This window comes from Nomascus leucogenys, unplaced genomic scaffold, assembly GCF_006542625.1.
Source record: "Nomascus leucogenys isolate Asia unplaced genomic scaffold, Asia_NLE_v1 000827F_84512_qpd_obj, whole genome shotgun sequence".
Taxonomy (NCBI): domain Eukaryota; kingdom Metazoa; phylum Chordata; class Mammalia; order Primates; family Hylobatidae; genus Nomascus; species Nomascus leucogenys.
Window position 1 is genome coordinate 67685 of NW_022097143.1, and position 16951 is coordinate 84635.

Here is a 16951-nt window from a genome sequence, read left to right on the forward strand (position 1 = left end):
AATGAAAGTGTCAGCAGTTCTTTCCCCCACGGTGGTGTGTAGGTGGCTGAGCTCAGATTGCATCTGCTAAGACACCAGCCACTTACCGAGAGAAAGTCAGGCTGCTTCAAACCCAGGGCCTGAGGCAAAAAAGCATCACTTCTGGTCAGGGAGTCTGGAAGCCATGCCTTGTGGGAGGTCACACTGGCATCTAGGCCTTTGCCTGCATTGCAGAAGGAGAGCTGGGTCCCCCTCCTGGAGAACCCCGCATTCCCCAGCCCCGCACTGGCTTTGCCACCACACGGGCTTTGAGCCAGGAGGCGGGTAAGACGTAGCTGTAGACCCAAAACAACCATCAGCCTTGGGGCCCTGCGGGAGAGGAGCACTTTTAGAACATGGAAAAGTGTGGTCATCCCATCATTAGGCAGCACACATCCTACATAAATAAAAAGTCGTATGGGGAAGGAGGTTGGAGAGGGAACAAAAATTGGCACAGATATTGATAGACTGGTTTCCAGTTTCAAGGTAACAGATGCACATCATGAGACCAGAGGAGACCGAGACAAGGGCTGGATTTGGCTTTTCTAAGCAACATGTGTTCCTGCGCAGGGCTGGATGGTCGCTGAGACAGAGATGGAAGCCAGGACAGGGGAGGCCACCGGGCCCAGATAGGTACAGAGAGCAGAGGCTCCTGTTCTGTCCTCGCCACCCACAAGGGTGACACTGCTTGTAAATGGTGGCTGTGCTCTCCCAGCAAGAAAAAAGCACAACTAAATCCACATGCACACAGAGGCAGACAGAAAGCCTTCAAGTGGCTCTGTTTTCTGCTCCCTGCCTCGCCAGGTCCACAAGCAGAGAGGAGTGTCACGCGCATGGCCCTGCTGTCAGGCTCCCCAGTGAGCTGCGGGCTCAGCAGGAGCTGCCCACTGACACACGGGGGCACTCACTCCTCCCACATTGGGAGCGGTCGCCAGAGTCCCACCGGGTGCTGGTGTCATCCAGGGACCCCACACACTTCCTTAAATGTGATCCTGCTTCCCTCAGGGCAGCTGCATACTCTCCTCCTGCAGGACCATCTGGAAACTTGGCTTTCAGTTTGCTCTCCCTTCTCTCCTCTGCCTGCCCCAAGCCCCTCTTTCTAAAAAAGTGATGCAATGTTCATGGGGTTATTTCTTGAAAATACTTGGCGGTCTCCATGCTTCTGTTTTCTTTAGCCAGGTGGTCAGGAGGGTTTACAAAGAATGCCTGGGCTCCCCCGCAGGTGCCGGCAGATGGGGTAGCAAATGGTCCTGTGCCTCCACCTGCTCTGGGAGGGAGTCTCCCGTCTCTAGGCCTGGCCCCTTCCCAACCCTCCACGTATCCTGTTCCCCAGAGACCAGAACCCACTCCTGAGAACAGCGAAGCCAGGCGCTTAGAGGAAGACCAAGTGCTGCCAGGACACGGATTGTCGAGGGATTACATTCCAGCATCTTATTAGGTATCTGAATCTGTTAGGAAAAAAAATTAGAAACTACATATAAAACTTAAAAATATTCAATATCAAAAGGTTATTTAGGATGAAAGTTTTAAAACAAGTCATCAGCAAGCTGCTACCACCAAGTGGAGACTTTTACAAAAGTTGAGCGAGTCCACTGAGCTGAGAGGACAGAAATGAAGTCACCTGTGCTGGGGCAGGGGCAGGGACACTTGGGGCAGGGAGTGTGTGGGCAGAGAAGCCAGAGAAGTCCAGGCCTGTGGAAGCCAAACAGGAGAGCGTGGGCCGGAAGGGCGGTCAGGATCGGGGGACGAGGTCGCTCTCCCTGGAGAACGAACCCTGAAGTGCGTAGCCTGGGATTGCCTCCCTGGGGGTCCTGTCCCCCGACATTTCACAGGTCTCCTAGAGCTGCCTTCCCAGGAGGACAAACACGGCAACAAAAGACCCATTTCTGCACAAAAATCCTTCTGGAAAGAAAAAGAAGAAAGGCAAGAATGGGGTCCAAACGCTCCCCAGTGCTGACTAAGCCTCTCCAACCCTGTTCTAAGTGGAGTGTGGTTCCTAAGTCAGGGAAATGGAAGAGGCCCCATCCACACAGGCCATGGCCCCACAGGATGAAGCAGCAGCGTTTATTCCAGATACAACAGTGAGGGAATCCAGTCACGTTCCCTTCTCCCCAGAGAGGGCGCATTTTGACAAGTGATCCAGTAGAAATCTTTTAAACTCTGTAAGTTAAGTTCATAAAAATCACTCCCTTCACCCTGTCTCCCAGGGCCAGGCCTGGCCTCTGAGATGCACTGGCTTGGGGCGCCCTCAGGTGGCTGCATGGAAAAACCAGTCTGAGGCCAGCCTGGGGCTCCCAGACCTGGGCGGGATCTGTCCAGTCACCTGTCCTTCGGCTTCGGGTCGCTGTCTCTTGGCAGGTGGCCCGACACTTGGGGGTGGACCAACGACACCTCAGGAAGGTTCCCGCTCTACGGATGGCCCGATTAGCCACAGGTTTCTAGGCAAGTCCCTCTCTGAATGTCGGCCACACCACATACAACTCAAGTAGGAAGATGGGCAGGAGTGGGGGTGGGGCAGGCAGAGGCCACCTCTGGCAGGTCAGGGTTGCCTGGGCTGGAGCCTATCTTCCCATACCTGGGACATGACCTCCAAGGACCAGCTGTCAGTCATGGTGATGGGCTGGCTGGGGTTGGCAGGGAGCTTGCTCTCCTTCTCTGACGGCCGGAGCAGCGTGGGGCGAAAGATCGTGGCGAGGTTGAGCAGGGACATCTTATTGACTGCCTCCTTCTCTGCCACCCTGTAGAGGACCAAAGCAGAGGGTGCTGTTTCGATGCCACCACCAGGAGAGAGGAAGAGGGGCTGGGCCATGCTGGAGTCCTCAGGAAGGGAGTGACCTCGACCCTGGCTGTGCTGCAAGGTGACTCCAGCCCTGGTACTTCTGGGTCTCAGTGGCCCAGGACAAGGGGCCAACTCTGGGCTGGTGGGGGGTCTCCTCTATGATGTGACTGGGAGGGAAGAGGGGGGTCCAAGTGCTCTGCTGGCCATGGACAAAGCTCTGAGCTCTTTTTAAGGCCACTGTGCAGAAGGAGGAGGGTGGCAAAGAGGAGAGGCGGGGGCGGGGGTGGCAGTGTCACTAGTGCCAGAGGCAGTGAGTGACTGCAGACAGGGGTCAGGGGAAAAGGTCCTCGGTGTTGGGGGTCTAGCGGGAGCAGAGGGGCACCCGCGGCCTGGGTACCTGGAGCCTGGGCTGCCACAGGAGAGCTGGGCTACCTTTTCAGGTGGTCCAGAAGGAAAAGGAAGGGGAGCAGGTTGGCCTCCGGCAGGGACAGCAGCAGGTTGGGCATGCAGCTCTCCTTTGCAACCGGATCTCAACGAGCTGCAGGAGGCGGTGGGTTACTCCTCGGGGTCACAACGAGCCAGAGACCTCTCCCGAGGTGGTCACATGGAGCACCTGGGGCTTGTGTCCCTGCACAGCCCAGGCTCGTCGTCATCCTCAGTCTCACAGCTCTGGCCCCCAGTGAGGACCCTGTGAGGGGCGCTGGTGTGGGGTATGAGCCACCTGAACGCCTTTTCTCTACCTCACACGGGTCAGCAGCACGAGGCAAACAGCAGCAGGAGGAGCCGCGGGAGCAGCCGCTCATGGGCAGAGCTGCCCTTGGACAACTCCTGCCACCACCCCCTCCCCAGAGGAGCCCAAGGCAGGGGAGGCTCCACATGGAATGAGACATGGGAGTGAGGGACACAAGGAGGTGGGAAGTGGGAGGCCTCAGCCCCACCAAGTACGCAGAGACCCCCTCGTCGTCCTGGACACCACAGGGGCACCTGGAGGCTGGGAGAGCAGGTCCTCTGTGCATGGGCATGGGCGGCAGACCTGCCCTAAGGGTGATGCAGAGGCTACAGGTGCTGCACGTGCCAGCGCCCACTCTAGACATCAGCCTCCAGGTTGACTAAGGGTCAGGCCATGTTCAAACCCATGTTCGACTGGGCCAGGACCCGTGGCTAGAGCACCTGGGCACCCTCCTTCAGCCCTGGTCGGCAGGAAGGACGCAGATTTCAGGACCCCACAGCATGGCAGTGCTGACTATTTCAGCCTCTTGGTCTCCTTGAGGAATAAGGACGGGGAGCCCTCTGGGGATGGGCGAGGCCTTCCAGGACAGGCTCGGTTCTGGTCCCCTGCTTTTTGAGGTTGGGTAAAATGCCGACCATGGCAGAGGGGGCACAGCTCGGGTTCCCACACCTCACTTTTCACAGCCTCCAAGGGCAGCAGTGCACGTGGAGGAGACGTCTCACACGAGGCCAAGGCCTCCAGTGCTCACCGATGCCCTCCGTGAAGTTGGGGTAGAACTCGTCAGTGAAGAGGGGCTCGGGCAGCTCACGGAAGTACAGCTTCAGCGTGCCTGTGATGGCGTTCACGTCCATCTCGCTCATCATCACCGACACGTCCTTGTTATCTGGGAAGAGCACGGAAATGCAGCAGCCTCCTTGAGGATCCCGAGTGAGTCACCCGCCATCCCTGCCTTGGCTAAAGCAACGTCCCTGCCATGCTGACCACTGTGCGGGTCCCTCCCAGGCTTTGAGCAGCTCATCTGACTCCTCCCAAGAGCTGTGCGTGGTTCTGTGTCTACAGAGTTGATGGGGGTGTGTGGGCATTCCCATTCCTCTCCCCTGCTTGGCCCATGTGATGGCCAGGAGGAGGCCAGTGTGGCAGGACACAGTGCCTGCTGGGGATTGGGTGGCTCTGCCTGTACATAGCAACCACCCCTGCACCAGTGTCTTCTGATAGCAGGAAGGCCATGGGAGAATCTGATTGGTTTCAGTGTTTGACCTGTGTCTTCTTTGGCCAATTGGCCATTGGTGCTTACATCCTCACCACAGGCCAGGTCCATTCTGGGCCCCCAGAGGGAGCTGAAACTACCACAGGGCCTTCCCAGGGATGCTGGGCATTCTAGGGATCCTGGTCAGGGTGGGTGGTGTGTGCCCCAAAGAAGGGTCTGCAGGCACACAATCCTGTTGCTTTGAAGATGCTGGGCAAGGACCCTCTGGGGTCTCAGTGCCCTCCCCTGGCATTTGGGGCAGCTCCAGATCTTTCATAGCCTCTGAGGGTTGGTGAGATGGAGGCAGAGATGTTAAAGCCCCGGTCTGAGCTGGGTCCCATCAGTGCCTTCTGCCCTCCGCATCCTCAAGCAGGGCAGTGGACAGACTGCACTGAGTCCTGGGCTTCCACCTCCTGTCCACCCCCAAGGCAAGAAGACCAAGGCCCTGAGGAAGCCCCTGGTGCACCCCAGCAAGCAGCATCTGTAGCTAGGATGGTTTAAAAACTGGCCTCTACAGAAGCTCCTTCTACAACTCTTGCCTTCTCTTTCTTAAAAATAATAAAACAGTAAATGAAGAAAAGACGCAGAGAAGGATGTGACATGCCCTGGCCATGGAGCGCTCTGAGATCTCATCGTGGACACCGCCGCCCACACCTCCATCCCATCCTGCGGAGGCCGACACTCACTGACGTCGAAAGCTGCCTTCGGTGCCTGGATGTCCGTGGCCACTCTGGACACCCGATAGATGCCCACCTCCTCTGTGCCGCGGCACTCGATCTCCTCCACACACTGGCACACGATGTAGGGCACCTTGGACCTCTCTCTCCTGCAGGAGGAGGGAATGTTCTCAGTGTCCTGACAGCCCTGCTTGGGCCACAGCACAGGAGACCTGCCCCCTATCTGTACACCCGGAAGTGGGGTGAGGACGGTGACGAAGGTGCCCAGGTCTGGGGCTGCACACAGAGCCTTGTGCATGCCTGTCCTCCCTCTGCAAGCTCGGTCCTCATTGCAAGTACTTTCTCAGGACTTTTCTAAGAGGCTGAAGCAGCCAGACCCTCTGCAAGTCACATATGATCTTTGTGGGATGGTCAGGAGGCCTAAGTCAAGTCAGCACAGCAAGGGCATCTGAAAGATTCCAGATCTGGGGTTAGCAACCTGTGCTCCCAGCTGGGAGATCAGGCCGGGTATTGGTCCTGCCATCCACGTGCTGTGTGAGAGGAGAATCCCCTGACCCCTGCCCCGGGCCCAGGCCTAAATAACCATCCCACGAATAAAGGGTGGCCTCAGCACCAGTGCCCCAAGTCCTGCGATGCTAAGTGCGTTTCTCCTCTGAGTCTTAGCAATGAACAATTCCAATACCTCCACACAGGACACTAGAGTAAGAATACTTCAAAGTCAGAACACAGTGTGTGCAGAGGCCTTTAGTTCTGTTTTGCAACTGGATTTAGCAGCACATCAAAGCGGCTTCTCAAGCCACCCTCATTAGCCGTGGTTATTTGGAGGGGCTGCTGATGGAGTCCTCGATGCTCATGCCCAGAGCCCTCCCAGAGTGCTACCAAGTGGCTGCCATGCAGTTGGGGGTGGGGAGTGGTGTTTAGACACAGAAAGGAGTCCAGGGTATGACTGATGAAGGCCCTGGCCCACGTGACCAGCAAGGTCAGGGGCCCAGCCAGATTCCATCCTGGGGAAGCAAATGAATTCTCTAAGGAAGTGATCTGTGTCTGCAAGAACTGCTCTCAAACCAACAAACAGGCTTCTCTTGGCAACTGACTCGTGACAAAAGGGTGGGGGTTAGTTACAACCATTCAACAGGAACCTGGGACCGTGACAAATTCCAAGCAAGAGCAGAGAACCCTGCATTTGGGCAGTTCCTGGAGCCAGCCTACTGCTTCCAAGCAAGGCAGCAAAGACATTCCTGAGCTGGTTTGGAGGAAACACAGGAGGTAGCTGAACATACCAAGTGTTCCCTGGGGCCTGACCTCACCGTGCAGCGGCCACGCACAGAGAGGAGAGACCCACACATGCTCTTTTCTGCAGAAACAGCTGAAGGGACAGGCGCCCTCAGTGCGTGCGCCCAAGCCCCTCCCCACTCACTTGGTGACCACAGCAATCTTGACTCCGAAGACCCCTGTCTGTTTTCGGGACGGCATCCTCTTCAAGCTGAACTCCCTACTGGTGAACTTGACCAAGGGCTTTACTTCAATCTATAGTGGGGAGAAGGGGCACAGTCCTCTAATGCTCCTGGTCCTCATAGCCCAAGGTCCCAAGGGCCCCTAGAGGACTCATCAAATATTTCTACCCACAAGGCACGCAAAGGTCTCAGGATGAGGTGAGACTGCCCCTCGGGGAAGCCCCTAGTCTACTTCAGAAAGAGCAAGGATTTTGAATGCCCACCTCGGCCTCCCAAAGTGCTGGGATTACAGGTGTGAGCCATAGTGCCTGGCCTTTCTTGGAGTCTTATACCATTAGGAGGCATCCAAGGATTGGAAAGAAATTTTTATGCAAAATCTGAGGCTTACCCCGATTTGCCTGTCTCTGTTCCTGGATTTTCCCTTTCAACTTAGAAACACTCTGGAGGCCCCAAACTCTAACCTCTGTGTCATCAGCCCATGAAGACTACTGCTTTCTTCCTGAGATCTATTTCTCTGTGCAAGTTTTGAATTTTTATTGGCAAGAGAGTTTGTCTGATACAAACTACTTTGTGATTACTGAAACAGGTTTTTGTTTGTTTGTTTGAGACAGGGTCTTGCTCTGTTCCCCAGGCTGGAGTGCAGTGGCACAATCACGGCTCACCACAGCCTTGACTCCCAGCTTCAAGCCATCCTCCCACCTCAGTCTCCTCAGTAGCTGAGATTACAGGCACACAACACCATGCCTGGCTAATTTTGTATTTTTAGTACAGACGGGGTTTCTCCATGTTGCCCAGGCTGGTCTCAAGCTCCTGAGCTCAGGCAATCCATCCGCCTCAGTCTCCCAAAGTGTTGGGATTACAGGCATGAGCCACCACGTCAGGGCTGGAACAGTTATTTAAAATATTTTTCAGGTAGGATGCTGTGGCTCACGCCTGTAATCCCAGTACTTTGGGAAGCCAAGGCGGACAGATCCCTTGAACTCATCAGGAGTTTGACGCCAGCCTGGCTAACATGGCGAAACCCTGTCTCTACAAAAAATAACAAAAGTAGCTGGGCATGGTGGCACGCCCCTGTGGTCCCAGCTACTCTGGAGGCTGGGGTGGGAAGATCACTTGAGCCAAGGAGGCCAAGGTTGCAGTGAGCCAAGGTCGCACCACTGCACTCCAGCGTGAGTGACAGAGTGAGACTCCAACTCAAAAAACCCCATACGCCAGGCATGGTGGCTCACGCCTGTAATCCCAGCACTTTGGGAGGCCGAGGTGGGCGGATCACGAGGTCAGGAGTTCGAGACCAGCTGGCCAACATGGTGAAACCCCATCGCTACTAAAAACACAAAAATTAGCTGAGTGTGGTGGCGTGTGCCTGTAATCTCAGCTACTCAGGAGGCTGAGGCAGGAGAACTGCTTGAACCAGGACCCGGGAGGCAGAGGTTGCGGTGAGCCGAGATCACACCATTGCACTCCAACCTGGGCAGCAAGAGTGAAACTCTGTCTAAAAAAAACCCACACAAAAATAAAATCTTCCACTTTAAAAATGCTTTTTGTTGATTAAAGTAGTCTGGGCATGGTGGCTTAAGCCTGTAATCCTAATTACTCAGGAGGCTGAGGTGGGAGGATCACTTGAACCCAGGAGGTTGAGGCTGCAGTGATCTGCGATGGCACCGCTGTACTCCAGCCTGGGTGACATAGTGAGACCCTGTTTCAAAAAAGAAAAGAAAGAAAAAGGTTAAAACGGTAAATTTTGTTATATATTTTACCACAATAAATAGAATGGGAGTAGAGGCTGAGAGGCTGTTGAATTAGGTACTGTGGAACACTGCAAGGAAGCAAAAATAGCAAAATATTGGCTGGCAAAAGACTGAATGGGCTCCATCCTTTCAGCCTGCAGGGGCTGAGGCCCCCCATGGCCCCCTGGGTTAAGGTTTCAGCATCGACCATGAGATGCCATTTGTTCTTTTCCATTTGAAGAACACGTCAAATCGGGCAGTTAAATGGAGAAACAGAGGGGATAGTCACCCCTTCACTCAATCCTTGAAGTCCCTGTTTTAATTTATTTTGGGTCATATTAATGATTTTAATGGCTTGGACAGGTCCTCAGGGTCTCGTCTGCCAAGACCAACAGTAAGGGACAAAGTGTGGGTTTTATTCCAATTGGAGCATCCGTCCCAGTGATGGAAATTCAAGACCAGAAACACCTGAGACCACTGGAATATTCTGCAAAGCTATTGCACCAGTGATCAGGCTAAGGCGGACTTGTTTGCCTTCAATCTTATGCCGCAGGGAACAGAGGAGTTCCTCCCTTACATTTAGTGGGTCTCTGGGGAAACAGTTTCAATTAAGGCCATAAAAGTTTGCTTAGTGCGTGGGAACCAGTGGACCCCCAAGTTTGTGAGAGCAATTGTCCTCTGTAGTGGAGAGGGTCAAGGAGTATGCTGTGTCCCTAGCAAGGCTGGAGTGGTCACGGGTGCTCTATTTTGGGGGATGTGATGTGGGCTCACATCTTGAGGATTTGGGTTTGGATTCTCTGTATAAGTTGTTTTAGAAGCGCCTGGACCTCTCTGGGGTCTTACATAACCTGATTATCGGGGAAGCCCAGGTTGCAAAGTTGCCAATCCCAGGGTTGGGGGGTGGCCATGGAAGTTCTGAAATGGGGGCACTTTCCTTGTCAGTAGGGTTTGGTGCTTTGGGATGAGAAGACGGGGTCTGGAATCAATAATTTCAGGCCATCAAGGGCCTCTGTAGGAGTAGTCACATGAGGCCGGGCATGGTGGTTCATACCTATAATCCCAGCACTTTGGGAGGCCAGGTGGGAGGATTGCTTGAGGCGAGGAGTTCAAGTCCATTCTGGGCAACACAAGGAGACCTCATTTCTACAAAACTAAAAACAATTACCCAGGCATGGTGGAGTGTGTCTGTAGTCCCAGCTACTCAGAAGGCTGAGGCAGGATCACTTGAGCCCACAAGTTCGAGGCTGCAGTGAGCTGTGACTGTGGCACCACACTCCAGCCTGGGTGACAGAGGAGATCCTGTCTCTAAACAAAAAATAAAAGAAAACAAAGGTGTAATCACTTGACTAGTAAGGGAGCTGTACAGCCTTATAATTTGTAGGTTCTCCCCTGAAAAATAACTGCCAGATGCCATGTCAAGAGCCTTTCTTCTAGAACACCACGGGGTTCGGCCTCACTCCAGTTCTTCTGCCATACTTCTCCGTCTCTTCCTTAAACTCTAATCCATGAATCCAGGTAGGAGTTGGCAAACTACAGCCTCCAGGCAAATCTAGCTCACTGTGCATTTTCTTTTCTTTTCTTTTTTCTTTTCTTTTCTTTTTTCTTTCTTTTATTTTCTTCCTTTCTTCCCTCCCTCCTCCCCTTCCCCTTCCCCTTCCCTTGCCCCTTCCCTTCCCTTCCTTCCCTTTTCCTATCCTTTCCTTTCCTTGTTGACAGAGTGCAGTGGTGCACTGAACCACGACAGATCACTTTAATGATTGGTATCAGCAGTAAAGGGTCTGTCTGCGGCAGGAGGGGGCCATTTTCCAAGCCACAAATGCCCAACAGAGCAAGGGACAGTGAAACTGAAGGGTTAATTTGGCCAGGTCTGCCTGCTCTGCTTGCTTTGGGTCATTTGGCTTTTAATTTTTTTTCTCTCCTTTTTCTGTGAAGCTTAAGGGCACAGTAGCTGAAAGCCTTGCCATGAATGCTGAACTTAACCTTCCCTGGCTACTGTATGGATACATGCATAAGTCACCATGGTAACAGCTTCTTCAGTTGCTTTTCAGGAACTTGGGCCAGCTCCTGTCCAGTTCAAACTGGTTGAGACCACCAACCCTTCAACTGGGCCTGCACGAGTGCCCAAAAGGTGGCCTTTTGACACTGGAGGGCCAAAAATCCGCCTTCCGGATCATGCTAATGCTACCCTTTTCTGTACACGTGTCTTGGCGAAATGCCATGAACTCCAGCCATGCTCACACAGAACGAAGCTGTTACTTATCTTTGGGGGACGTGGATTTGAGAGCTGTTGTTCCACCTCCCCGCTCAGTGCCCTTGCGAATAAATCTTTTCTTTTTTGCAAAACCATGTCATAGTGGTTGATTTACTGCACCAGCAGAATGAACACGAACCTGGATGGCAACAAAAGGCTGCCGGTCATGCCAAGTATGGCCATGGGGGTAGGGAGAGGCAGCACGTGGCCACTTCCACCAGGGAAGTGGATCCCCTCTTATAAATTATTAGTTTGAGGGTCACATGTGCTAGCATTGTGTTTGGCAGTGGTTTGAAGTTAACTCAGAGCCAAAGTGAAGCCAGGCACAAAAGCCAACCAGTTCTTTTCTCATGGTCTAAATCCATATTGTTTAACACATTTTGAAATTCAGATCCAGGCACATTGCAGATGTCTGTTTCAGTTTCTGTTCCCTCCCCTTGTAGAGTTGCATTTTGTGTTGTGTGTGGCCGCCTCCAGGGAGTCCCAAATCCATATCATCATATCACCCTAGGACGATGGCTGCCTCACTGACTTTAGGGGCCAGGACCTAAGCTGAGAGCAGAGATGTTCTTCTTTTTTTTTTTTTTTTTTTTGAGATGGAGTCTTGCTCTGTTGCCCAGGCTGGGTGCAGTGGCATGATCTCGGCTCACTGCAAACTCCGCTCCCGGTTCAAGTGATTCTTCCTGCTCAGCCTCCCAAGTAGCTGGGACTACAGGGCGCCTGCCACCCATGCCCAGCTAATTTTTTTGTATTTTAGTAGAGGAGCTTTCACCATGTTGGGCCCAAGATGGTCTGAACTCCTGACCTCAAGTGATCCACCCACCTCGGCCTCCCAAAGTGCTGGGATTACAGGCGTAAGCCACCGTGCCTGGCCAGAGATGCTCGTCAGTGCAGCAACACTTACTAGAATCACACTTACTAAAAAATCCACCTGCTTTCCAGCTATGGCAATTGGGTGATGCTATCCTTGGACCTTTGGGAAGACCTAGGGTAAATAGTTCAGGTCCCATTATTAAAAAATAGAGGTTTTTTTTTGGAGACAAGTTCTTGCTCGTCGCCCAGGCTAAAGTGCAGTGGGCACAATCATAGCTCACTAGACTTGAACTCCTGGGCTCAAGCGATCCCCCACTAAGTCTCCAAGCGCTGGGATACAGGTGCATACTACCATGCCCAACTAATTTTCTTTTTTTTTGGTAGAGATGGGGTCTCGCTATGTTGCCCATTGTTGGTCTTGGAGCTCCTGGCCTCAAAGTGATCTTCCCACCTCAGCCTCCCAAAATGCTGGGTTATAGGCGTGAGCCACTGTGCCCACTGAGACTTTATTTTTATTGTTTTTTAAAATTATTTTATGGCCCATGACACAGGCATCTGTGTCATGAATGGCTGTGCCCAGCCGTTCATTTCTTATTGTTGAGTTTAAGAGTCCTTTTCGGCCCGGGCACGGTGGCTCACACCTGTAATCCCAGCACTTTTGGCAGGCCGAGGCAGGCGGATCACGAGGTCAGGAGATCGAGACCATCCTGGCTAACACGGTGAAACCCCGTCTCTACTAAAAATCAAAAAAATTAGCCGGGGTGGTAGTGGGCACCTGGAGTCCCAGCTACTTGGGAGGCTGATGCAGGAGAATGGTGTGAACCCAGGAGGCGGAGCTTGCGTGAGCTGAGATCGGGCGCCACTGCACTCCAGTCTGAGCGACAGAGGGAGACTCTGTCTCAATAAAAAAAAAAAAAAGAAGAAGAAAAGAAAGAAAAAGAAAACCTCTGTGCATTAAAAAAGCTGGAAAAAGACAGAAAATGTACATTGCCAAGGGGATATATATGTGTGTGTGTGTCTGTGCTTATGTGTCTGTTTATGTGTGTATGTGTATGTGCATTTATGCTCTGTGTGTCTCTCTGTGTATGTGTGTGCATGAAATAAACAAAGAGAATAGTGGACAAAGACAAGAACAGACCACACATATGAAGCGAAAACAAATGGCCCACAAGCAGGGACAAATAACATTCTTAAAGCCTCAAAATGGCAAATATAAAAATCAAGGCCAGAACGACCCATGCTGGCCAGGGAGTGGTGACAGCGTCATGTCAGAGCCAATGGGAACAGCTCACAGCAGGTCCAACCGGATCAGATTCCCCCGGGAACACAACGAGCTTCAGTGTTCATAACCTCCACCAGGTAACTGCATTTCTCAGAACGTACTCAGAGGAAATGATCAAGATGGGCACAGAGGCCTATGTTAAATAATTATTTACAGGCAACAACAATCTTCGATGTTCAAGTAGTAAGGGAAGAGATAATTAAGATACAACTGGAGATAGAAATGATGTGGCCAATTATGTCTGAAAATGATTTATAACATAGAAAATGCTTATCATAAAATATAAAAGGAAAATGATAAAAAATAATATGTAGAATATGAATCTATTTTTTTTTTTTTCCTGAGACAGAGTTTTGCTCTTTTGTTGCCCAGGCTGGAGTGCAATGGTGCAATCTGGGCTCACTGCAACCTCCGCCTCCCGGGATCAAGCGAGTCTCCCACCTCAGGCTCCTGACTAGCTGGGATTACAGGCATTCCGCCACCATGCCCGCTAATTTTTGTATTTTTAGTAGAGACGGGGTTTTCACCATGTTTGGCCAGGCTGGGTCCTCAAACTCCTGACTCAGGTGATCCCGCCCACCTCGGCTTCCCAAAGTGGCTGGGATTACAGGCATGAGCCACCGCACCCAGCCTATTTTCTTTTAAAAGAAAAAGATATGTATACATGCACAGAACAACTGGAAGAAAATGCATCTAAATGTTAATAATGGTAAATGATCCATGAACTGATTCTGAAAGGTCTTTTGTTTTGAGACAGGAGTCCTTGCTTGAGTCACCAAGGCTGGACTGCAGTTATGCCATTATGACTCACTACAGCCTTGACTCCTGGGCTCAAGTGATCTCCTACCTAGCTCCAGAGTAGCTGAGACTATAGGCATGCACACCATGCCCAGCTAATTGTTTTTTTGTATTTTTTTGTAAAGATGGGATCTCCCTATGTTGCCCAGGCTGGTCTTGAACTCCTGGGCTCAAGCAATCTTGCCTTGGCCTCTCAAGTACAGGCAATGAGCCACTGAGCTGGAACCTGAGGGTCCATTTTTATGATGATTTTGTGATTCTTAAAATTTTTCTGCAGTATACATATAATATTCTATCAGGGAACGCTTTTACATACATAAAAGAAAAACGTCAAGACTCCAATATAAAGAAGGACAAAGGCATATTCAAATATTTTCAAAAAGAAACATCATAGGCTGGGTGCAGTGGCTCATGCCTGTAACCCCAACACTTTTGAGAGGCTGAGGTGGGAGGATCGCTTGAGACCAGGAGTTCGATACCAGCCTGAGCGACACAGCGACACCCCTCTGCCCCCCAAAAATGTAGCTGGGCGTGGTGGTGCACACCTGTAGTCCAAAGTCCAACCACTCAGGAGGTTGAGGTGGGAGGATCACCTGAGCCAGGGAGGTTGAGGTTTCAGTGAGCTGTGATCACACCACTGCACCGTGGAAATAACTTCAACATCCAACAAAAGAGTATCTGAGAGATCAGAGAGAACACTGTGCCTCTGTTTAGAAGTAGAACAAGGACATGGATGAAGCTGGAAACCATCATTCTCAGCAAACTATCGCAAAGACAAAAAACCAAACACCGCATGTTCTCACTCATAGGTGGGAATTGAACAATGAGAACACATGGACACAGGAAGGGGAACATCACACACCAGGGCCTGTTGTGGGGTGGGGGAAGGGGGGAGGGATAGCATTTGGAGATATACCTAATATTAAATGACGAGTTACTGGGTGCAGCACACCAACGTGGCACATGTATACATATGTAACTAACCTGCACGTTGTGCACATGTACCCTAAAACTTAAAGTATAGTAAAAAAAAAAGAAGTATAACAAGGACACTTTAGATGCTTGAAAAAAAAATCTGCTACAAAGCTAAAGGGAGAAACAAGATAAAAACTATAGATACACTGTGTTGAAAATAATGCAAAGTTCTACATGAACAAAGCAGAAGGTAATGTATCAAAGTGCAAAATGCAGTTTTATTAAGAATTATGGGGATTTTATTTTTCATAAGTCCACATTTTCTGAAGTGTGGTTATTTTGCCTGCATAATTTAAAAAGCATACTGAAAGCATTTCATAAATGATAGCACTCCGTACAAACGTAAAGTATGATCACCAAGAGGGCAGCTTATTTTTCCTTAGGACTAAGTAGAAATAACATTCATTCAAGATTAACTCTGTCTTCCTGTCTCTGAAGAGTGTCGGGACAGGAAGAGTCACCTTTTCCAGGGTTTGTACAACAGCTCCATGTAGGACCACCATGGAGCCCGTCTCCCTGGGCTTCAGCTTCCCCTCTCCAGTGGGTGCTGGGAGGGGCTTCTGTGACCTGGGCTGGTGACTGCTGCTACGTAGTGAGAAGCCCTGCAGGGCAGCCTCACCAGCCCAGGGTGGCCCTGCCCAGCCCAGTCAGTGAAGAGGAGCTTCCAGACACATACATCCTGATGCTGTGCCCATCTTCCCTGAATGCACTGGGCACCTGCCTGGTAGCTCCCCATTTCTCACTAGGGGCTAAATGGCAAGAGTGATGTTGGCATGTTAGGATCTGGCTACAACGATGCTGGGCCGTGCTGTGACAGCTGTGGGAACGCCCCTGACTGCACTGTCACTAACACACAGCTCTGCAGTAGAGCTATTTACATGAGGGAAGTCCAGGAAATTCACTTTTTCCCAATGCCCACCACCCAAGATTATTCTCCTCTCTAGCAATATAATTGTTCACTGGAAAGTAATGCTAGTCATAATTCTTGTTTTATTTTCTGAAAATCATAGTTTATGGAGGAAACTCCTGATTAAAGCCATGTCAGGAGCCCGTCCGAGGATACGACAGTTGATATACCTCCTTTTCATTTCACACAGGGTCTTGCTTTGTCACCCAGGCTGCAGTGCAGTGCTGTGAATCATGGCTCACTGCAGCCTTGACCTCCTAGGCTCAAATGATCCTCCCACCTCGGCCTCCTGAGTAGCTGGGACCACAGGGACATGCCACCACATCTGGCTAATTTTTGCATTTTTTGTAGAGACGAGGTCTCACCGTGTTGTCCAGACTGGTCCTAGACTCCTGGGCTCAAGTGATCCCCTTGCCTTGGCCTCCCATAGTGTTAAGATTACAGGTGTGAGCCATGGCACCCAACGATATCCCTTCTTTTTATTGGCAAGAAAGATCTTTCCCTTGTCAACAACTTCCAGGCCCATCAAGGAAAACAGGTGGCAAGACTACCTCAAATGACTCTCAACTCTCCTCCTGGAGTGTGGCCCTTCTGGGGAGGTGACTGACTTTAACTAGAGGAGGCACCCTGGCATGCAGACCTGATTGGGGTGATAAGGCAAGGCTCCCACACCTGGAGGAAGGTGGTCTGGATCTAGAAGCCAGGGAGGGTCAGGGTGCTTTCCTTTGTTGTGTAGCTCAGAAAGCGGCTACTGACACCAAAGCACATCATGTTAGTTTCGAGGTTTGCTCCCCAGGGAGAAATTCCTGCCAGCTCGGGGGGACCCACGCACAAGAGCTTTGCCACATCCAGCGCGTCCATGGGGTCCACGTCCCTCAGTCCAGCATCCCCTGCACCCAGCAGGCTGCCAGGCACGTAGTAGGTGCTGAGCAAGTGTTTGTTGAACTGGATGGCCAAGGGCTTCCCTCGCTGTGCAGCCTCTGGTGCTCAGTGAGGTGCGAGTTCCAGTTGAACATCTCCCCACATTCCTCACACTTAAACGACTTCTCCCCGGAGTGGATTTTCTGATGTTTAATGAGACAGTGGTTCTGGCTGAAGGCTCTGCCGCACTCGCTGCACTTGTAGGGCTTCTCACCGGTGTGGATGCGCTGGTGCACGATGACGGACGAGTGGCAGCTGAAGGCCTTCCAACACTGGCTGCAGTCGAAGGGCTTCTCGCCTGTGTGGATGCGCCGGTGCACGATGAGGTAGGCGTGGGAGCTGAAGGCTTTGCCGCACTCGTTGCACTTGAAGG

The 16951-nt window shown here is 51.6% G+C and overlaps 2 protein-coding genes and 1 pseudogene across 2 annotated transcripts; all 3 read right to left on the reverse strand.

Moving 5' to 3' along the window:
- Nucleotides 1-303: 303 nt before the first annotated feature.
- On the reverse strand, nucleotides 304-12344 carry LOC115834168 (breakpoint cluster region protein-like). Its single transcript, XM_030808930.1, has 5 exons — nucleotides 12337-12344; nucleotides 6868-6977; nucleotides 5460-5599; nucleotides 4276-4410; nucleotides 304-348 (listed from the first exon to the last, which is right to left on the reverse strand). Exons 2-5 carry the CDS (start codon nucleotides 6921-6923, stop codon nucleotides 335-337), a joined length of 345 nt encoding a protein of 114 aa, XP_030664790.1. The 5' UTR covers nucleotides 6924-6977; nucleotides 12337-12344; the 3' UTR covers nucleotides 304-334.
- LOC115834167 lies at nucleotides 1307-3551 on the reverse strand (annotated as a pseudogene).
- A 4006-nt stretch (nucleotides 12345-16350) lies between the features above and the next one.
- LOC115834170 (zinc finger protein 74-like) lies at nucleotides 16351-16943 on the reverse strand (the record flags this gene model as incomplete). Its single annotated transcript, XM_030808932.1, has 2 exons — nucleotides 16351-16547; nucleotides 16619-16943. Coding segments are annotated over 2 exons (522 nt in total), but the record flags the coding sequence as incomplete, so codon positions are not given.
- Between the last annotated feature and the right edge of the window lie 8 nt (nucleotides 16944-16951).